The 21,794-nt window shown below is 49.1% G+C and overlaps 7 protein-coding genes across 7 annotated transcripts; 2 read left to right on the forward strand and 5 right to left on the reverse strand.

Annotated features, from left to right (window-relative positions):
- Positions 1-1,506: 1,506 nt before the first annotated feature.
- Positions 1,507-2,220, forward strand: BDR25DRAFT_353235 (uncharacterized protein; the record flags this gene model as incomplete). Its single annotated transcript, XM_033695136.1, has 4 exons — positions 1,507-1,578; positions 1,639-1,681; positions 1,749-1,892; positions 1,922-2,220. The coding sequence occupies 4 exons, from the start codon at positions 1,507-1,509 to the stop codon at positions 2,218-2,220; spliced, it is 558 nt and encodes a 185-aa protein (XP_033549767.1).
- A 2,679-nt stretch (positions 2,221-4,899) lies between these two features.
- BDR25DRAFT_312800 (uncharacterized protein) lies at positions 4,900-6,087 on the reverse strand (the record flags this gene model as incomplete). Its single annotated transcript, XM_033691329.1, has 4 exons — positions 4,900-5,221; positions 5,304-5,756; positions 5,806-5,916; positions 6,029-6,087. The coding sequence occupies 4 exons, from the start codon at positions 6,085-6,087 to the stop codon at positions 4,900-4,902; spliced, it is 945 nt and encodes a 314-aa protein (XP_033549768.1).
- Positions 6,088-8,458: 2,371 nt separating this feature from the next.
- BDR25DRAFT_312802 (uncharacterized protein) lies at positions 8,459-9,034 on the reverse strand (the record flags this gene model as incomplete). Its single annotated transcript, XM_033691330.1, has 3 exons — positions 8,459-8,611; positions 8,655-8,894; positions 8,948-9,034. 3 exons carry the CDS (start codon positions 9,032-9,034, stop codon positions 8,459-8,461), a joined length of 480 nt encoding a protein of 159 aa, XP_033549769.1.
- Positions 9,035-9,581: 547 nt separating this feature from the next.
- Positions 9,582-14,559, reverse strand: BDR25DRAFT_353239 (uncharacterized protein; the record flags this gene model as incomplete). Its single annotated transcript, XM_033695137.1, has 19 exons — positions 9,582-9,640; positions 9,667-9,701; positions 9,800-9,950; positions 9,993-10,016; positions 10,042-10,087; positions 10,141-10,197; positions 10,276-10,364; positions 10,409-10,452; positions 10,483-10,583; positions 10,668-10,783; positions 10,820-11,023; positions 11,127-11,404; positions 11,465-11,574; positions 11,650-11,690; positions 11,719-13,435; positions 13,474-13,616; positions 13,657-14,127; positions 14,159-14,223; positions 14,276-14,559. 19 exons carry the CDS (start codon positions 14,557-14,559, stop codon positions 9,582-9,584), a joined length of 4,035 nt encoding a protein of 1,344 aa, XP_033549770.1.
- Positions 14,560-14,592: 33 nt separating this feature from the next.
- On the reverse strand, positions 14,593-17,937 carry BDR25DRAFT_341715 (Cullin-domain-containing protein). Its single transcript, XM_033693634.1, has 4 exons — positions 17,528-17,937; positions 17,167-17,330; positions 15,209-17,115; positions 14,593-15,147 (listed from the first exon to the last, which is right to left on the reverse strand). Exons 1-4 carry the CDS (start codon positions 17,575-17,577, stop codon positions 14,959-14,961), a joined length of 2,310 nt encoding a protein of 769 aa, XP_033549771.1. The 5' UTR covers positions 17,578-17,937; the 3' UTR covers positions 14,593-14,958.
- A 945-nt stretch (positions 17,938-18,882) lies between these two features.
- On the forward strand, positions 18,883-19,657 carry BDR25DRAFT_324203 (uncharacterized protein; the record flags this gene model as incomplete). Its single annotated transcript, XM_033692148.1, has 3 exons — positions 18,883-19,066; positions 19,139-19,431; positions 19,628-19,657. The coding sequence occupies 3 exons, from the start codon at positions 18,883-18,885 to the stop codon at positions 19,655-19,657; spliced, it is 507 nt and encodes a 168-aa protein (XP_033549772.1).
- BDR25DRAFT_283551 (uncharacterized protein) lies at positions 19,494-21,567 on the reverse strand. Its single transcript, XM_033688059.1, has 3 exons — positions 20,945-21,567; positions 20,014-20,890; positions 19,494-19,963 (listed from the first exon to the last, which is right to left on the reverse strand). Exons 1-3 carry the CDS (start codon positions 21,255-21,257, stop codon positions 19,939-19,941), a joined length of 1,215 nt encoding a protein of 404 aa, XP_033549773.1. The 5' UTR covers positions 21,258-21,567; the 3' UTR covers positions 19,494-19,938.
- Between the last annotated feature and the right edge of the window lie 227 nt (positions 21,568-21,794).

The following is a 21,794-nucleotide window of genomic DNA, read 5'->3' on the forward strand; positions in this document are numbered from 1 at the left end:
GAGGATGAGAGGCAGATCTACGTATCGTAATTGTTACGGCTCATGTGATCTGTATAAGTAGTACAATTCCATTAAAGTACGGCGTACTCTAGTCAAAACAGCTAGGATTATAGGTCTCTAGAGGTGGATTACCTTGCCCTATTACAATTAATCTTCAGCCACAGACAGCATACTATCGCGGGATGAGACAGGAGATGTAGCGTAGAGGGCGCTCAACTTCTGCAACCTACAAGACTACGCAAAATGGACAACGGCGGTATCTGATCAAGTAGATGAGGCCTGTAAGGCGCGTAGATGGATAACTCTGCAGTAAAAAATAGTCAGTAATAAACACTTTTAAGATAACGGATTGGGGATAGATAGATCAAAACACTCAGAAAGAGATTTAAGCGTCCTTACAAGCCTTTCAGCTAATCGGGGTCCTAGAAGATCTCCTCAACGCTCCCCGCAGGCCTACTGCTCTCCAGAGCCTCCTTCTCCTCTAGAATTGTTATATAAACTTCCTAAAAGGGTAATACAATACGTACTACGTACCGTATCTAGGGCATCATTAAACGTACGGCACGGCTCACTGTTTACGGACCGTAGTATGCCCCGTTGGAGCCCTGATGATATTTTCCAGGGTGTTTGTCAAATTTGGTACCAACTCGCCTAATACTGTGCCGAAAAATTGCATTTCGGGTGCGTATTGGGGTTGTAGTCCACGGCCCATTCGCTGGCTAGAGAACCGCCGGAGTATCCTCACATAGCGGTTTTGGTGCTGCTGGAGGATGGGATGAGATTGGACGATAAGACCGTACATATTAAGTTGAGGGTTGCGTCACCAGCCTAGATCCCGAGCCCGAACCTTGCCAGGGGGCCTTCATAGCCCGGGGCTTTGACTTACCACCCGTTTCCGAGCGCCTCAGATATGTTGTCGCTTTTGGGAGGATACTTAGTACTAAGGTGGTCGTGTAGAGCGCGTAGCTGGGACTGGAGTGTACATCGACAGAATTGTAGCGCAATTGGATGGATAAGAGAGCAGAAGTTGACGCATGAGAAGTTGTGTTAGAAAATGAGACAAAAGGCGACCAGGGCCCATGATGGCTGGAAGTGTGAATCGTTGGCTTGGTAAAGGATATGGTAAGATGCGGAACTGTTAATGATTATGGCTGTGATGTTACCGGTGGCGCGGCGGAAACGGAGAATTGTGCCAGGTGCCTGGGACTGGAAGTTTGGAGACGTGGGGTAGAATGGGACCTGGATTGGTGGTAGTAATTTAGATGACATGAGACGACTATGTTCATTAGGAATGTTCATCTCGGTGGGAAATGGGAGTGGGGGTGATAAAACGAAGCAAAGAAAGGGAGCCATAAGAGGATAGAGGTGTAAAAACGGTCCAATTAGCTACTAGGCCAATTTGTACAGGCCTTACCCCCTTCTTATATCGTTAACAAACTCCAATAGAGTATAAATCGTCATTAAATTAGAAACTAAGGAGGCTCAAAGTTCCTCCGAACCGACATGATGTTGGAAAATCGATCCTGCTCCTTGTGGTCATGTGACGTAAGGAGAGTGGTAGTCAGTTCAGGGGGCTCGGTCTAGCTTCAACAAGCAATGCTTTAGGTTGGAATCGTATAGTTGGGGATATAGTTGTAGCTCCGATATGACGGTGAAATGAATGATCCGCGAGCCCGTCGGAGTTAGCTATATTGATGACCGATATCCAGTGCTTGATTAGTATGCTAACCGGAAAACGGCTATTTCAGGGACTGCGTCTCTTCTCCAGAGCCTGTCGCTTATCAATGATGCGCTTGCACCAGTCAGCAATAGTACTTCTTCACCCTGCCCGATAATGCACGCACAGATTCTCCAACTTAACCGTACAGCCGGGTCAAGGATCTCGAGGACTCGTTACAGATTGAGTACCCACAGAAATGAGGGGAACTTGGAACACCAATAGTATATACCTCCAGCCCCCAACAAGCAATCATGTGTCATTTCTCGTTCCAGGGATACTGTGCAAAAGCTACTCAATTCCACTCATTCAAAATGCTCAGGGGTTTTTCCATCTCCGTCTACGCGCTAGTGGTGCTTTTCGCGTCATTATATCAACTATTGCTGAACAAAGTCCTCTTCGTCTCGTTTGGTATTGGCCGACTTATACAGCCAATCGAGGACTTCCCATATTCATGCGGGCGCATTGAGTATGAAAAACTCAAAACCTGCGAGGATCTATGACTGGACGGTGGTGACCGAGTGCTATATGCGGCGTGTGTAGGGACGAAACAAAGGTTAGCATGAAATCTAACTTGAGTCAAGCAATCAGAAGTGTTCGAGCTATTATCTTAGTGAGCGAGGAAGAACTAACCTCATCAGAATGGGAGCACCTAACGTATCCGGAAGGAGACCGGGAGGTTCTGAACTAATTGCTCTTTCTATCAACTCTCCTAGGAAAGGCGGCTTCTTTGAAATGATATGCATTTAAGTAGAAGGATACACCGGTGCAGCTGATATAACTTTGGATTTCCTGGGCTTTGACGCTTAGGTCATTAATCTATCAACAATCTATTCCTATTTCGTCAACTAGCGCTCTTCTGTGGATACTAACAGGAAATATGTTGATGCTACTAAGGTCGGGCAAACGCCACGATCAACATCTTTGGGCTCAAGAGGGGTGGAAGTAAGATGAACCATGTCTAGATAGTTGCGTCTCTAGAGATTTAGTTTTAAAACCGGCTGGCGATCCTCGTGGATAGGCCTTCTTTGTGTCCAACAATCAGGACTAGTGGCTTTACACTAAGATCTTAAGATTAGTATCTGTAGTTTTTATTAGCTAAGTTTTTAGTTTAAAGATGTTACAAGCAGGTTTAACCTCGACTAGATGCGTCCTTGTAGGACTAGAGTGGACAAAGAATGATTCGCTGGAAACAACCAGGCTTACGCTTGAACGGATACGTCCATACTAAACTTGAAGGGACAAAGAATAGACAGCTAGATGCAGCAAAGCATAGGACAAAGAAGTATTATGGATATAACGGTAGCAAAACTGTATCTAGAGGGGTAGCAATTTGTTTAAGGTTAAGGGGATCTTAATCTTAGAGTCTAGATTCGTACAATCAATTCCCTTACTAAAGAACAAGTTCAGCTAGTCTTCTTGTAACGATTCTCATGAATCGTTCCATCTCGGGTCGCCCGGAACCTATCCGAAGGGTCTCCGTATCGGCTCCGACCCTGGCTCGACCCTGACTCGACTCTGCCCGGCCCCCTGCTGTTACCCCTATTCCCTCATGTATTTAGTCGCACCTCGCCCCCGTAGCTAGCTCGGTAGTTTTCTGATATCCTACGTACAAGGCCTATAGGTGTCATTGGTATTCCCAGGTCTCTGAGTCCCCACGCACTCCCATATGCCTCTGAGTGGATTCATACCGCATTCGGACCCATTGTCTTGCCTGCGCCGTTACACTTCTAGTGTATTGCACAATTTAATTTAACAAAAGATTAAATCTATGTATAAGCTACTCTAAGCTAATTTTAGAGTTAATATATCTATTTTCTAAGAATGAATAATGCTATCCAGGGGATAAGTACGTAGTCTAGTTGCTTTAGTAAATTAAAGCTAGCTAGATTATATAAGAGGTAACGTTAGCAGTAACTATTGTCTGCTTAACACCTGCGCCTCTATAGTCTTGTATGTTGTCCTATAGAGACTTTACAGAACTGAGCATCCTTAGCGTAACCTCTGTCTGGTCTATATCGTAGCAATTTTCTAGCAGGATAGCAGCATGCTATATTGCGCTTCTAATCACCTTAAAATTGATATGTGATCTTAATTCTTCTTATAATATTTCTAGTTTATTAACCTAACTCCCCTTGCTTTAAGTTCTAGATAGTGTTTCTTAAAGGCTTAAGCCTAGTTCCTTTTAAAGGCGTTATAAGGTCATCTGATGTCGTAGATCTCTAGCGATCAAGGGCGAAGGCTAACAAAGGTATATACTTTATGCAGACAGGCTGCCTAAGATTGGACATTTGCAACGAAAACATGAAAAGACCTTCTCTTCCTCTTGTGTAAGGTATTGCTGACATATACGCATTGTAGATTTGGCTTCAACTGCAAGAGGTCTAACTGTGAAGATATGCACCCCAAGCCATTGAAACGCGACAAGCAAGGAGATCAAGGTCATGGTGGATAAAAAGGTGGAGGCTAAAGCAGACTTCAAGGAAAGGATCACGGCGAAGGCCTGGGCCTGAAACTCAAGAAGCTTTGCAAGTATGGCAAGTAATGTATGCGCTTTGATTTCCATTTCGGCCCCCAGAACAGAACTGTCAGGATCAGAACGGTCAGTGAGGAACTAGTGAAGAACACAATTGGCGGGAGATAGCATGGATGGGGATATAACGGTCGAGTGCAAGGGCAATATGGACCTCTGTGTGTTTCCAACATAGATAAGGGTCCCAAAGATAAAAGTCAAGGCCGAGGGTGAGGTGGAGTTCGAACCGGTTTTCCGCTGCCGTCACCGAAGAAGAAATAAATTGTTTATAGTTCAGATGAGAGTGTGTAGGGGAAGAGATTGGAGTAGGTTTGCAGTGCATTAAACGGTATTCTATTGATATTGAGTTACGTTAGCGAATTTCTGTTTCCACAGCCCAGAACCCGAGTCCTCCCTAATAGGCAGTAGCGGAGTCGCGGATTGTCCCTTGATCTGTTTGCCCTCCCTATTATGCCCTGAAGTTTAATTAACCTACTATTAGTTTCTCTTTAATCAATTCTAAACCATAGCAAATAGCAAATTAAATCTTAATCACGGGCTAATTTTATTATAGCAAGGAATCCGACATCGTATGTCCTCCCTAGGGTACCTAGCGAAATGATGTGGAGACTGCTGCTCTCCAAGGCCCTAATCACAAGCTCCAACTGTTTCACTGCTCTACCTCGAGCACAGCGCCCTTAGTGTACACCTCAATGACCTTTCTCTCGACACTGCTGCCGGGCTTTCCAGCTTCATTCACACCCCCACTTACTTTCTCAGATCCATTCTCTCCCATATGTCCATCCTTGCTATCATCCCCGTTTATACCAACACTACCATTTACCACAGAGAACTGTGGAGAAATACTGGCCAGATTCGATCCACATGCGTAGCTGTACTTACCCGTATACCACAAAATTTCAACAAGGGAGAACTTCTGAATTGGAGAAATCCTAGCGCCGGGGACCCATTGGTGTGTAGTCTTTGTAACACTATTCCAATTACGTTAGCATCCAAATTTCCAACGAAGAGAGTGGATTTGCGTAAGCGAGTATGGAGAGAGAGGTGCCTTACCCGTTCTCGGTAACGACCTCGAAGTACATTCCATTCGGCTCGACTTCTGCGTACGATTCGGGGCTAGCTTGTAGCTGAGGAGATGATCGGTTGGAAGTAGGTTCGGGGGTTGCGACAGGGGATGGCGAAGGAGTAGGGATTAGGACTGGTGAGAGTTCGTGCATTGAGCGGGGTTTGAGAATACGGTATCGGTTTGATGCACCCTGGTTGGGTGTGGCGGCTTGGTGGGCTCCCTGGAGGGCTCCTTGGGAAGGCCCTGGAGTAGGAGAAGTGGGGCCGACAATAGGGCTACAGCCAGCGATACCTCCATTGCCCACGACATCGACTTTAGTGTTCTTGTCAGAGAGGTTGACTCCCGCCTTCATCGGCGTGAGTTTCTTAGCTGGTTGAAATTCAGCGAACTTGACACGCTTAGCAGATTTGCCAAGATTACTATTTTTCTTTGGGGAAGCGCTATCGCTATTAGCTTCTGAGAAAATATGTTGGAGCTCGAGGTACTTACGCTGTAGCGCTGGCCTTGTTCTTCCCGACCGTTGTGATTTCTTCGGTAGGTGAAGCCTTAGCGGGCCCAACGACCGGAGCGACACGCTTACGCTTTGTCCTTGGGAAGGCGCTGGAATTTTCAGTTTTTAAAGAGGCATTGTAGGATTGGAAGCACTTGCACCTTAGCGACGTTGCCAGCCAGGGGCACCATCTTTGCAGTAGGTTTACGAGCCCGAGTAGACCTGCGAGGTGAGAACTCGTTACCAGCCATAGCTGTCAGCGAAGCTGAAGTAGGTGGCATTGCGGGATGAAGATGAAGATGAGGTTTGAAGAATGAGACGAAAGAGATACGTAGAAGAGATGAGAAGAGGCTCGTTGAAGATGAATGTTAAGGATGAATATAGAAGAGATTGAGGTTTTTAGACTGAGTGCTTGGGGGAATAGATACTGGTGGTATATTTCTCCGAAAAGGGTCTTGGCGGCACAGTGAACCCTGGTGTGAAAGGGTGAAAGGTGAGAGTTTTTGTTTGGGCGGAGGTGATGCGGAAGTGTTTTTGGTTGTGATGATATCAAGCAGATAGCAAATGTGCGCCCTGGTTAGCTCAAACACTACGAGAATTTGAGGTACCTTTACATCCTGTTATCTCGTCCTCTGCACTATGATGCCATTTTTTGTGAAAGGTATTCTTATAGAGGTGTTTGCCAAGTAGAGGTGTTAAGGTGAACACATAGAGGTATTAGGTATGGTAACGCATTCTTTCCTTTAGCCTATTAATGCTGCTCAGTCTAGAATTGCTTGAGCAATTCCGAGTGATACCGTTATACACACGTCATACTCATTCATTGAAAATGTATCTTCAGCTCAACCGTCATGTTCAAATTCTCCATTATCGTCTACATGATGAGTATTTTCCTGCCCAACAATCCCTACATACCCACTCTTCACAATGAGTGCTCCCTTAATCGCCTCGCTACGTTCTCTTGGATCCGCACCCCTTCAGAATTCTTCATTAAGCTCCACAGCGTTGATTGAGATGGGGAAGTCGTTGGTCAATTGAGGGAACCTCAAATACTTCGTCCATTTACCGGAGACATAGGAGAAGACTTGCTTCGGGTAGACCATTGCTCGCACCGCGGGGCGCACGTTGTCATACCTCTATCTGTCTCCGCAAACATGGCCGACGAGGACACCTTTTTGCATGATGTCCTGGCGGTCGAACTCCTTGGTATAATGGATCTGGCTATGGTCGTGAGGACTTGAGGTTGCGTTTGCTGGTAGTACGAGATTGAGAGCTACGGCTTGTCCTTGGTGGATGACACCGAAGGAAGAGCTGCCTACCACTGGGGACGGCGCATATATCGTCTCCGCGGGTGTGAGAGGCCAGTCAGCTCCAACTTTATCACGAGTAATTGGGAATGCGGGATCCATCCTAGCGTTGGGCTGGGCTTGTTTTCATTCTCGTCAGCAAACAGCCAATCTCAACAGATTGAACTTACGCGTATTGGAAAGAAACCAAAGTCAGGCTGAGCAGACTTCTGCTTGAAATTGGCGTAGAGATGCATGCTGTCACCTTGGGCATACTTCGGATTAAGATATGTACCCATATTCCAGAAAGATGGATAGATCATGCCTGCACAGGTGCCTTCTTTCAAATGTATGTGGATGCTGAATAAGTGCAATCCTTTGAGCGTACTTCATAGAAAGCCTTCTCCAGATCCTAGGTTCTACATAGCTGTTAGCGTATGCCTTGGCCTTCTGGTACACCAAACTCTCGCAGGAGGATGGATGGAGGCGCTATTGTGACTGTCTTTCGTGTTTTTGAATTCGGGTTAGGTGGTACAAAGATGGATTGATTTGCTGGTGAGTACCCGTTTTGTATCCTACGATGGTGCACTGATGGCACGGAAACACGTGATCCTCTGTTTACACCGTTTGTCGGGCTACTAGTCTTATGAAAGAGTTTCTCATGCGATCTTTGGGTAGCGCCACCGCACTTACACTAACTTTTTGTTATGCCCCGAAGATTGAAAGAAGAGCCTGGCTCCTCTAGCGGGAAAGAATTTGAAAACATGTGCTCAGAATGGTTAACTTAATGTTGACAGTTGTATGACCGCTGCCTGCATTTTTCACAATTCTACTAAGTACATCTCCACACCTAGAGTTTGACTCGCCAACTGTAAAGAGACTTCCAAGAATTGTGACCGATCGTTTCCTCAGCAGTGGGTCCTTCTTCATACTTCACTGAAGCGACATAACATGTCAGACTAGAAACACATTTTGATGTATAGCGGCACTGTTGCTCAGCCCTCTAACTCTCATTTGCACGCCCCCCTCTGCATGATCTCACATGTAGACGGCATTCTCCACATGCCTGTCCCTTACTCAGAGGAACGATAGAAGGATGGTAGTACCTGCATCTCAAATTGCCCAACCTGCACCGGGAGCAAGGTCTGGCTGCGTTCATGCCATAAGAACCAGCTATGAGCCTGGCATGCGCAATGATTCGACGGTAGCTGAATGGGAGCGTATCGAACGTCTGATGATATCCGTATTGTCCAAGGGGAGCGCAGTGTTCTATTGCTGAATCCAATTCAATCCGAAATTGCTGTTCATTCAGCGAAGGTACAATGGCTGCTGGAACAGGCCTACGGTGAGGCAGCCCTGGGGTATCTCAAAGGAGAATATCCTGACTCTGTCCTCGGTATATTTCATCCGCTGTGGGTCGAGGAGGGGGTGCCATCAACCCGACAGAACAATTTGGTTCGTTCGTTCGGACAAAGCCGTTAGGCTGGTTGGCGCCTACCGGAGTGTTTGGCTGATTATCCTGAGTTAGTCGTGATATCACACTTATTTCTTACTATGCTTACATCCTGAGGTACTGGACGACTCTCAACTATGATGACATCGTTATCGTTCTCATTCTTTAGGAAGTGTGCCACGAGTAGGAGATTGTTGTTCTGTAGCCTTGAAGGATGTAGGTATGCACCCTTGTTCCACACGGTCTTATTTATATTTGCTTCACAATTTTCCGAATTTTCCAGATGAAAGTGAAGACTATACTCATACTCGGGCTTCGAGAAGAAGATACGAGCCCATTCTTCGAGATCCTACGATGCTAAGTACTGTGCCTCTTGCGAAGCCCAAGATGGGTGTGACTTACTGCGTAGTTCTCAGCTTGTTCACTTAGCAGGCATTGACTGTTTCCATCGACCTTGTGCTCTCGAACGTGCAACATTGGCGGCGTCATGGTACGCAAGTGGTCGAGAGAGGTGATTTTAAAGACAGAAGAAACTTCTCGATGCCCTCAAAGAAGGGAGTGGCGAGGGTTCTGGACTGTAGAGCGTGATCTGAAATTTTCTCGCAGAGGTGAGGTGAAAGAAACAGCCCGATTCACAACAAATAAAACCGGCAGTCGCGTTGCTAAGCCACTAGCGACTCCAGGCAGCAGTTGGTTGGTTGATTCAAGCTACTAGTGTCTCTCTCACACTGTTGATTGGCCGAGAGGGGGCTTGGCCATTCACCGCTTAACGTTTAATTCCACCTCGATCTAGAGCAGCCATCCTCATCCACATCAATATCCAATTCCTCCAAAGAAATAAATATCCCTTGGATGCGTATCATCTTGCCGGCTTAAACCTCTGGTCCCCATAGTCCCAATCAGCCTGATCACTCTCTTCATACACGCCCTTAACCACCGTCTTCCTCTCTGACCTTCTCACAAATCTGTCTTCTATCTCTGCCTCAACTCCAGAGCCATTATCCATAGTTTTATTTGGAGCCTTGGATCCCGTCCTCTATTTCTTCTCCTGTCTATTTCGTTCAGGTGTAGGTGGGGATGAAGACGTGCTGGAGTCTTCTAGCGCAGCAGAGCTTGAGGACCGTTTACGAATGTGTTGAAGTGAGTGTTATGGCCCCTTGACGCATGTAGGCTAGACTCTATTTGCTTGTGAGCTTTTTCTCTTAGTCTAGCTGATTGGGTCGGTTAGGTTGGTTGAGTTAGAAAATTGCAGACATAGGAGATATGACTAGTGGTAAGCGCTTTCTCCTCCCAAGCCGTGTTTCGCGCACTGAGATTACGCTATCGCCATCTGATCCGCTAGATCGTATTTGTGAATGAGGGACCTCTTTCATCTGCCTCGGCTGCTTGGGTGAAGTGCTGTGGTCTTGCAAATTAATCAATTCCTTCCTTAAACTTGTTTACACACTATTTGTTGCCCGCTTCGGCCGCGCTAGGGGTTTGTTAAACCATCCAACTGGAGACGGGGATTCGCCCCCCAATATGGTGGATTGGGATCATGAGCTAGAGCCGTCCTTCATTGACCCAAATCAGATAGGTGCAAGTTTGTAGTCGACGATGTCGATGGAACCGGAGAGCTCAAGCTCCTCACCTGCATCTCCCGAATGGGCGACCTGTTGTGGGGTTGCAGTCATTCAATTAATTCCTTAATTCTGCTGTCACTCTATTTGTTGTTCATTTCGTCAGTACACCATAATCCACCTAGAAGGGTTGATGCAGAAACCCTGTCCCCATTCGGGGAGGCTTGGAGAACCAGACTCTTCTAGAGAAGGATACAGGGCTCATGTAGGTCCATTCTTGATTTACGTCAGCAGCAGTCTCGACATGAGCCGCTGCTCTCTTCATCTAACGTTTCTGGCGCAGACATGCTGTGCGACGACGAACAGAGTTCTCTCTACTCTTTTCGCGGCTTGCGATTTTGAGGTACTAGACTTGTCACAGGAGGAGGGGCATGGACTATTTGGATGCATCTGTCCGGCACTATTCGTGGCATCGAGACCTAGGAGTATCGGACGACGCCGTAGGCGTCACTCGAGAAATGTTACTATTCCAAAGTAAGCCTTAGTCTCCTCATTAAGAACACCATACAGCCCTCCCGCCCATGGCCCCTCTCTCCCTGGATACTTCTACCACCCACCTCTTCCCTTGCGCTCGCCCCATTATACTCCCTTGATCTTGGGGTTGCTCCTTTCCCAGCCCCTAAGTAATGCTATGTCAACGTAAGCATTAGCCCACATATCAGGCATGCCACGCATACCTTCTGTCCGTGGCCCCTCTCACGCTGTGGAGTTCCACAGCCCCCTATACCTCCCTTCTTCCCCCAAAAGTGCACCCAAACCCTCACAGCATCCCATCCCTCCACCCTCCCTCGATACTCCCCCAATACCCTATACCTCCCCGCAGGTACTCTCACTACAACCTTCTCCCTCTCTTCCATTACTAAAATTCACATGTACATCTTACAGCAACACCCCTTAATTAAGCGCTTCAAGAGCTCGCGAAGGCATGATATTGTAAGACTTAGATTTTGAAAGCAGGTGACAGTATTCGAATTTTCCTGGTTCGAAATGATAGATGAGGATTTGGACGGAGGCTGGTGGATTGCAGGTAGGGAGAGAATAGGTAGATAGGTGTGCTAGAATGGGGCTTGTAGTAGAGATAGACAAATACGGCGGTATATTATATGAGTGCGGTAGGAAATAGGATGATAAAAAGACCGTTGTTTGCCCGGCCTGTTGTGGCTTCCCACAGTAAGGACCTTGGAAGTGACAAAGGCTAGAAGCTGAAGGCCATGGCCCGTGGAAACTACTGGTGATGAGACTAGAGGTGATCAGATGTGCTCTTTCCTATTATGTGTGATAGGATTCGCTGGCCACGCACCGGCCTGTACCAACATGGCTTTCGGCCTTGATCACCGCGATCTCTTCAAGTTTCAACCACACCACCAAGACGAGGGCAAGGGGCGGAATACAAAGAGAATTCAGGTACAGCTGACAGAAGCTTTCCCGCCGTTACTAATACTATGACAGCGCTTGCATTGTAGACAAAATCTAAGCACTCTTAACTCTCAACTCAGCTGCAGCCTCTCTCAAGGCTTGAAACCAGACTGTTCCATCAGCAGCAGTCACAGATACATGGATATGACGTCCCCGGGCATGCTCCGTAGCAGTTGGCGCAATAGTGCCGTGAGTGAATACCTTGTTCTGATCCTCCTGTATTCGGCGAAGCGCTATTGTGGAGCAAAGATGTTTGGGAATTGGCGTCAGTAACGAGTGTTACTAAGGAATCTTGCCGTGGCGGGATTCGCACTCTGGGAGACACTAGGAACTGGCGTTGGGATTCCGCAGCAGTTCTAAGAGGCTGCATTGGTATCCCTCGGCTTCCTTCAGGATTGTTTCCCCCAGTGTTCGCATCCATACTCCAACTGTCGAAACCAGGGCGACGGGGAAGCCGATGAGATCTCACCTTTATCCACGAAGCCCAGCTTTTACAGTTCACTATTTGGTTCCCATCACCCCGGTTATTTGCACCATTGGCTCTCTTCGCCGCAGTGCTTCGAGGCATCACCTCAAGCCGCGCCTTCGTAATTGTATCCTTTTGAACCTTTACCCATTCAAACGTTCTCATTTTGCTGTTGTGAGATGGCTTTTGTCCAAGGTGTGGAAGACTAGTTCTGGGGCTTAGAGGTTGAAGTTGATTGTTTTGGTTGATTGCGCTAGGATACGGGAAAATAATCCTTGATTCTAAGGCCGGTTCAGTTGTAGGGCTGATATGCTGGATATCAAAGCCCCGGTTGTTCCCCCAGGCCTCTTGAATCTTCGTTCCAGTACTTTGAATTCCCGTATCAGGCTGCGTCTTCACCCTGGCTTGGGTCCTATTCTGCCTGTGAGACCTATGCCATGTACGAATACCCAAACATTCCGGACCACCGCCTCTAAGAGCCGCTACGTTGGACCGCGCTTGAATTTGTTGATCGACTCCTTGAGTCCCCGCGGAAGTTTGCTGTGGGTCGGCGTGCTGGGGTTGTGTACCTGTTGATAGAGGAAGATGTTGCTCTGCACTTTGGGGTGACTGTGGAATCTGTATGTCGACACTATGAGTTCCCCCATTCGAAAGTTGTTGTGGATCGGTGTGCTGGGGAGATTGTTGTCCATCATATTGGGGTCGCCCTCGACTCTGGAACCCGATAATTTGAGTTCCCACAATGGGAGTTTGTTGTGAACTGATGCCCTGAGGTGGCTCTCCTCCGTCTTGACTCCGTACACTAGTTCCCTGAGTCCCCACCATCGAAGCCTGTTGACTGTCGGCCCCCCGAGACTGGTCAGCCATGTGTTGGCGCTCCTCTTGTCGCCTCTTCCGCTTCTGTAGGTAACGTATCCAGAGATTTTTCGGCAACCATAAGATAGACAAGCAACACCATTGAAACGGGATCCCGAGACAGGAAGTCAAAGATGCACAAGTGTTATACTCTTCGCTGAACTCTTTCCAATCTCTTTCGCTACCACAGCAGCACCACGGAGGCCAGCACCTTTCTTGATTCCATTCCGACCACTCGTCGATACCGTTAGGCTTGTTTGCGGCGTTATTGGCGTTGGCGGCTTCTCGGGCCCTGGCTTCAGCTTGTTCGGCAGCTCGTTTCTCCTGCAGTTCTTTGATTTTGACTGGATCGCCTTTGGGATGTGGGATCGTTTGACTGTGCGCAGGAAGGCTATCCCAAGGGAGTTGGACTTGACTTGGGGGCTTCGGTGAATTCGTACTGCTGGATGCCTTCGCCTCGTTGACGTCATAAACGAAGGACAAGTCATACGGAGATATAGGGTGTTTTGGATTATGGACTCGTAAACTCTCGGACTTGTGATCGCGGTTAGCCTTGCCTTCTTTATCATCACCGTTGCTGGGGAAGCACTCACGTCAGAGTACCTATTGTAGTCCCCTTTCAGGACTGGTGTTTGCCGACTTTTCCGATTAGCATACTGAGGGTTCAAAGCTGAGATACAAGGGATTATTGGCTTACGGGAAGATGGAAGATATGCTAGGCTGAGGGGTAAGAGGAGCAATCGGTGTCTGTTGACCTATTTCTACCAGTGAAACTGGAACCGGTCTGTTCAATGAATTCTGCCCCGGCTTTCGCGCTTCATCTTTCGCTTGCAGAGTGTCCGAAGTGTCATTCCTGACCATCGGCGGAGCTGGAACTGGCCTCTCTAGAGGATGCAGTCCTGGATCTCGCAACTCAGCCTTCGTTCTCAAAACGTCGGACTCCTCATCCCTGACCAACGTCAAATTTCCCTGCGGACGTTTCGGATCGCCCCAATTCGGACTTTCCACCTTTTCAATCATGACCGCTGCTGCCACTCCAATCTCAGGGCCGTTATCCTCAGTGTTACCCAGGCGCCCTGGAATTGTGGAAAGATCTAGGTTGCGGCGTGGGCCGATACGGACTTCTCTCACTGCTAATGCCATGGGGTGTTGCTCTACCAATGTAGCTGCGTCGATATCTCTCAAGTTTTCCATTGAGTTATCTGTGGTAGAAGCAACATGCTGATCTGTGTCTGATAAAACATCTATAGTAATCACCATTAGCCACAATCTCATACCACAGGTTTCGTAAGCCACTCATACTCATCTCAACATCCTCACGGCTGGACTCTTGGGCCATTTGAGTGAGAGAAACAAGGCCGAGTGTAAGTATACGAAAGAGTGATAACCGGGATGATAATAGCGTAAGATAGCTCCGAGCGAAAGTAAAACTGGAGACCGGTAATAATGTCGTGTAAGAGGAGAGTGGGGAAGAAGAAAAGTGTGTTGGAGAAGATATCACCCAGGCATCTATGGATGGCGTACGTCACGCTGCGGCTTGAAGGGAAAGAGCGACAGGAACGGGGTAGGAGGCCATCGAATGAGAAACCGCTACCTTTGAAGGGATTTTCGCAGGAGAGCAGAATGCCCCAAAAATGAAGCAGGAGAGGCGAAGGCATGAAAACACAACAAAAGAAAAGAAATCACCAACCCTTCAAGCAATAACTGGCATTCTCAATGTACACTCTGAAGAAGTTTAACCACCAAGGAGCAGCCATGCAATGCCATTCATTCCATTCCGTTCCCATCCATCCCTCCATTCTAGAAAAGCCAAAGTAGCCCTCTCACTCAAGAAACAGGTCGATGAAACTTAAGCCTAGGCATAAGTCAAGCCTCCGCTATCTAGCTGCCGTTCCGATGCTGTGGCTGGCCACTTCCCGTCCGTAAACGCCATTTCCCGTCCGCGAAGAGAAGATTTAACCCCACCGATAGCATAAAACCATTACTCATTAAGCAAACCAAACCAAACCAAAGCAGACTCCACTCCTCACGCATGCAGGACTTTACTCGGAGAGCGTTTATGCCAGGTAGCCGAGCTCGTCACCCTCTAGGCGCTCTAGATATTCCTTCTCAAGGAGGATGTCGATGCACTTCTTGATATCTGGGACTCTAGGCATGAAGCGATTCTTGATCTGTTGGATGGTTTCCGAGACGAGTTGCTGGTGCTTCATCTTCTTGCGGGACTTCATGATACGTACTATGGCAGACTGGAAACAAGGTTAGCGAATGGTTGACAGATGCGCGGGTTGATGTTCGGTTAATACACACCTGCATGAGCAGCTTTCGGTCCTCCTCAATAGTCTTGTGCGTATCTTCGACTTCCTGCTTTTGCTCGCTCTTGATGCCAATGTTGAGATTCACCTTGATCTTCTTGGTCTTAAAGCCGAGATTGAGCTTGTATGAGGTTCCGGACTCGGGCTTCGCGCCTTCTGGCTGAGCGAGAAGGACTTTGGCTTTGATAAACACACCAATGCTAGGATCTAAAGTCTCCTTCCCAAGCTTGGTGCCCTCCACCATTTCGTCATACTCGACCGTGTCGCTGTCATTGAACAGCAACAGAACTGCCATCTGGTAGGTCGAGACTTGGAAGGTTGGCGATACCTTGGACCCTGAAACTTTGCAGTAGTTGGCCTTCATCTCTCCCTTGCAGAGTTGCCACAGCCACGATAACTTGCGGCCCTGATGCTTGTTGTTATAGAACATTGCGAACCGCTCGTAGGTTTTTACTATAACCTGGGGTGGAGTAAATGGTGTCGTGGGAGCGTTCAGCGGCCAGAAACCTGTTCCAAGAATGTGGTAAGTCGAATCAATCATGCCCTTGAGATCATCATCGCCGATATTCGTCTGACACCATTCTTTGTAAGATGTGTTCAGATCCTTGGAAATCTGCATATCCTGGAACATTCGCTGGAGCTTATTCGTGTATTCGAAACCGCAAGCTTCCTTGAGCTTAGAGATCATGCTGGTTTCAGCGTCATCTGAGGCCGAGGTGGTCTGTACAAGACGCTTGGCCAGCATGCGTGAATAGAACTTCTGGAAGACATCCTTGTCCTCGATGTACTTGAACACTGTCATAATCTGGGTAAGGAGCTTCTCCATATCGTCCTCCTCGGTCATCTTGGCCGTCGACTTCTTGAGGAGAGTATCTGTGTACTTGGCAAGAAGCTCTGGGGACTTGTTGGAGCCTGACTTGCAGATCTTGTTTCGGTTGACAAATTCACGGCAGGCGTTGTCAAGTGATCGGACGAACTCCGACTCGCCATTGAAAGCGCGGTTGACTAGATCCTGGTATTGCGTATGAACTTCCAGAAGCGCCTCGACATAAACCTTCGGCTCAATGGTGTCACCCTCTTGGGCAACCTTCTCGACAGCCGCCAGACCAGCCTTGCGGACATGCGTCTCAAATCGGTTTCGTAGAGGATCCAGGCCCTCGGGAATGCGAGCGAGGAGCTTGTACATTCGGCCAAGATCCTCCTGCTTGTCGTGGTCAAGCAGTATCTGGAATTCCTCACGGAGCGCTTGTGAATGGGCGGTGATAAGAGCCTCTTCGCAGCACCGCATTAATGGCGACATGATCTCGTTAAGAAGGTAGAGTGGGACGCGCTCCTTCTCTTCATCCAACCGAGCCTCAGCCTTCTTCATGTACTCAACAACGCTGTTCTCCGCGAGGAACTGCTTCGACTCGTTGTTGTAGTATTCTCCGGTGGCTGCTAGGAATGGCTTCTCGAAAAACTCTTTGTAGACGTCTAGGGTAGACTTTGAGCTGTCCGATTCGTCGAGGCCGAGAGACACGAACGAATCCACAACGCTCTTGATGTGCGACTGCTCAATCGTCTCGCCGTTGCGCTGCTTCTCGACGAGCTTGAGGACGGACCGCATAACGCTCTCCTGAGTCCCCGTGAACATGTCCTCTTTCCATCGCACCAAGTGGAGAGTATAGATATCATAGATGTTCTTCTTGCCTTCATCCATCTCCCGCTTCACCCAATGGCGGTTCAGATATCGGAACAAGTGGTTGTTGTACTGCCCGGCAGTCGTGTAGCGATTCCATTCCTTGATATAGAAGATGAGGAGAGCTTCATCAACATGATCTTTCGATCGGGCCTGCACGCCTTGAAGATGGGCCTTAAGATATTCAATTAGATGCTGGTACAAGTCTTCACCGAGAAGGTGCGCTGCAATAGGCATTAGCTTCGTCACCCTAGTGGGAGGGCCGAGTTACTTACCGCCGCCGCGGTTATTGTGACTTGAAAACGACGTCCCAGCGACTGCTTTCTGTGCAGTACAGAAGTTATGAATGGCCGTGTACAATCCCATGTATGTCTTCATGTCCATGCCGCCTCGCAGGTCAGTCATAATCTTCTCCACACCAGCCTCGAGGTAAGTCCATCTGAAGGAGTCAGCATGTCGGCCACGAGATCTGGTAGAAGAGATGAAAAGACAGCAGAAACATGGAGTTGGGCCTCCATATTGAGATCGAAGTATGGAGTGCTTTGAGTAGCCCCGCAAGCCGGACCTGATCCTTCGGACAAGACCCCAGGCACGAGCACACAGCAGAAAGAACAAAAACGAAAGGGAAACACCTACGTTGCCTTGACATCGTCCTTTGCAGGAACCGGGGGCATTCCAGAGCTCATGGTGGGGGGAAGGGATGTCGCGTGCACTGAGGCACCTTTCGAGGGCGACTTCTTGCGCTTGAAGAGCTGAATCGTGTCGGTTGGGCGTTGGAACCAACGGAGGGAGCTTTCGGGGCTCCGGCAGAAGACGGCGGGGAGTGGTGGACAGAGGTCGGAGGTGGCAAGAGCGTGAGGCGTGGGTGGGACGGACGAGGGCGAACCTTGGGGCTGGCTTATAAAATCGGGCCTAGGGCGTGCTTGATTGACTGGCTCGGGGAGCGGCGTGAAGCGGAGCAACGCAGTGAATGTCTAGGACATTGATGGTGCAGAGGAGAAGGGAGGAGCGTCAGTGAGGGAGTGGAGAGGCAGCGAGGTTTTGTCGTGAAGCACGGTGAAGGTTCATCAGGCTGCCAGCAGCTCAAGGCAGCGTCGCGGAATTTGCCGCTTGAGTCAGCCGTGCCTGGTGAGGGTCGCAGCCAGGGCAGTGAATTACTCCACAACGAACATGGAAATCACTACACATTGACGAATTCACGCAAAGGTCAGAACGTTCGAGTGTTCTGCAAGCCGAGCTGAACTTCAATGCTTAATCACACATCGATATTGTGTTTATGTTATCCTGAAAGACATTAATCACTCTTCCTCACCCTGCACCCTTTTTAAAGTAGCTCAAAGGGAACTGCATGTCATAGCACTATTGTTCCTCAAATGAGTATTCCCAACACCCTTAAATTAGACTCCTTATTTGGTAGAGCCTTTTGTGCGTTTTGACCAAGCCTTGATACACCCAGAACTCCACACCCTGAGTATTGTGCAACCGAAGTTAAAATCCAAGGGGTGGTTTATCAGCATATCAACGTTATGTTGATACTCGCGTAACACAGCTCAACTAAACAACCCCTTAAAGCCCCAGCAGACACCCTTTTTAAAGCTAAAAAGAATGCATATTCTGCCGCGTTTGAGTTACATGAAAGCATTCCTTATTCAGAACACGCGATCCTGGAATTCCTAGCCATCATGAAATCAACCTGCCCTCAGCATTCAATTCCCCATCAACCACAACCTAACATCTATCAAAGGGATCTCAGTAGTAGTTTACTTGAACACTGAGACAGATCAGGAAGGGTTCGCAGATTACTCTTTCCGAAACTTACAATGATGTCTTCACAAATACAGTCACCACCAATCCATTGTTCCCCAGTATTTCCCTTCCAGCAACCTAACCCAGCGGAAACCAACCAAAACATCCACTTCCCCCACTTCCCGATAGTAACTGCCCCAAGTTCTCTCTTCTTAAAATATATTCACACGCACGCGCGCCTACCGATGTCCTCCATCGCTCCCCTCACCCCCCTTCCCAGCCTCCGTATCTCCACCCATCACATCCCTTCACACTCCCTCCTCCCAAACTGCCCGGCCCCCTCCCACCCCCTGTATATCTACCACAACGCCTACCCACCCACCACCTCTCCCTCAGCCCTCGAATCCCACCTCAGTGCCATTAGCGTCTGTATCCCGTAATGGCGCTACACCATGTACAGCACCACACATTACCACTCCACCGCGCACGAACTCCTCCTAGTCTACTGCGGAAGAGTTCGGCTTTGTTTCGGAGGCGAGGGGAATCCGGGGCGGGTAGAGATGGTGGTGAAGGCTGGGGATGCTATAGTAATTCCAGCAGGAGTTGGACATCGGCTATGGGAGGATTTGGAGGGGGGTTTTCAGATGGTGGGTGCATACCCGAAAGGGCGTGATTGGGACATGTGTTATGGGAAGGAGGGGGAGGGGGAGGGGGAGAAGGCGAAGGCTGTGAAAGATGTGGAGTGGTTCAAGAGGGATCCATTGTATTGGGATGAGGGTTTTGTTGTTTGGAAGGTTAGAGAGGGCAGTATGGATGCCACGAACATTTCCACTTGACAGGACAAGGCAAAAAAAAAAAAAAAAAATTTCCCGCTTCCAGCGAGCGAGTAACAATTTATTTACCTGTTACTACGACTCCAGGCTATCCTGCCCTATCCCATCCGAACTCAACCCTTTCAACCACCGTCCCAAACTAGCTAGCTAATAACAGTATCCAAAGAGAGGTATCAGTGTACAGTAACAAAGTCACGTCAAAAGCTGGCGCCAGCATCCACCCAAGTCTCAAATCCAAAGAACGCTGCTGGAATCTCTGCGTGCACATGTATGCATCCATGAATGCTAGCCATGCCTCATACCCGAACGCCCCGATAACATCCAACCACATATATCAAAATGTGTAACCAAAGGAAAGTGCAACGCCATGCTGAGACAGGTAAGTCAGGTGTATATGCAGACAGCAACCGAAGGAAAATATGGAAAAGGGAATCTTGGAGACAACAGTAGTAGTACAAAACGGATTATTTATCGGGCAACTCTCTCAATCAGTCTAAATAATCGTCAGCAACATAAAGCTATGAAACAGGAGGGTGGACAAACCTGAGGGTGCTAATAGCGAACGTCATCAACCATGCCACGAGTGCCACCAGAAGCGTAGCCGTCAGCGCTTTTTGTCTCGCGCAGATATCCCTGCTAAACGGACAGCTATTCACCTGATCGTTGGCACTATCCTGACATGCCCATCGCTCGTCCGTCAAGGCCTGGAATGCGAGGCTCAAATTGGCCGAGTCAAAGACGATGAACAAGAGATCGAGGAAAATAAGCCTCATCTTCGCGGTATGTGAGCGTAGACCCAGCGGCTTAGACGTATATTCGTCGTAAGTGATGTAAGCGGTATAGAGAATAGCAACGACATCGACAATCAGCGCCAACCAGGTTGATGAGTTGTTGATGCAGCCATGGGTATCGGATTTGTGGAATATGGAGCCTGCAAGGCCGAGGGCGAGGCAAGAGAAAGTAAGGACTGTAAGGCGAACCGCGAGAGGGACCATGGGGTGGTTCATGACGGTCCGGTGTATCCGTTTTAGTCGACGACGACGACTGCTGGCACTGAGGAGCCAAAACCCATCATCATTTTCCACCTCCTCTTTGTCCACGGGATTCCACGGCTGCTCGAGATCTGGCAGGTTCTCTTTAATCCAATCATCATCTACGACCTCCCCGCGCGAGGATGGCGGGGGGACGAAGGTTGAGGCTTTGGCAAATTGTTGCCATTGCGAAGCGTGCTCGCTGATGGGAGATGTTATGGTAACGGGCGTCCCTTCTCTTGCATGATCGAATTGGCGTCCGGGTACGGCGCTGGCTTTGGGTGTGGGCATGTGGTTGTGGGAGGGGGGCCGAGTGGAAGTGGGCGTTCTGGGTAGGAGGAATGCTGTAGGGTCGGCATTGTCGTCTTCGTCAGGCGACTGCACCCAGGCTATGGCAACATATCAGCTTGCGTCGCTCACATTCTACTCATTGTGAGGCTTACGAGGCAATGTTCGAACAGCGCGCCGCTGCTTATCCCTGCTCTCAGCCGCCTGGCTGCCCTTGGACGACGCCAGAGTGTGCGGGTTCGACGAGATAGAATACGACTGCGACTTCCTCACTCCCGCACCATCGAATTGGCCGTCCAGGCTCCTCTCGTTGTTGTTCGACGACGCGGCGGAGAGTCTGGAGAGGGGACGCTGGAGGGCTAGCGACGAGGAGGACTCGGGTGGAGGAATGGGCGAGGGGAGGAGACGGGCTGGTGAGCGCGACGTGAGGGCGCCATTGTTGTGGTCCACCGAGGATGCGGTGGTCATTCCTGTCGTCTGACTCTGGGGACGCTGGCCCACGGTCAACGGTCGGAGAGTGAACGTCTGACGGCGGACGGGGTGGCTTTGATGAAAGGCTTGTGGCCGGGCGCGCTTTGCTGAGACGGGCGCCGCCTTAGCAGACGTAAGCGACAATTACGTGGGAGACGGCGGCACGATTCGCCGCATGGTCTAGTGATTAGCGACTCTGGGAGCGATTGAGGACGTGGGAAGCGGGGAATTGTCGTGCGAAAGTTAACAGGACCGGAGGCTGGTGGAATGGAGAGGAGGAGGAGGAGTAGGAGGAGGAGGTTGGTGGTGGTGGCGGTGGTGCAGGCGCAGGTTGACCGGGAAATTTGGCCCTGCGGATCAGGCACATGGATCCTGGTCCAGCTCTCGCCAGCGTGAGGTCATCGCGGCCCTAGCTCCAGCAGGACGTGCACTTTCGCAAAACGTGACCATCGCGACAAGTCCAGGATATGTTTCAACTCGCGAAGACTATCTGAGAGCTGAAAAGCTTCTTTCCACCAGCGCGCCAATGAGGGT

This window comes from Lindgomyces ingoldianus, assembly GCF_010093535.1.
Source record: "Lindgomyces ingoldianus strain ATCC 200398 unplaced genomic scaffold BDR25scaffold_10, whole genome shotgun sequence".
Classification (NCBI taxonomy): Eukaryota; Fungi; Ascomycota; class Dothideomycetes; order Pleosporales; family Lindgomycetaceae; genus Lindgomyces; species Lindgomyces ingoldianus.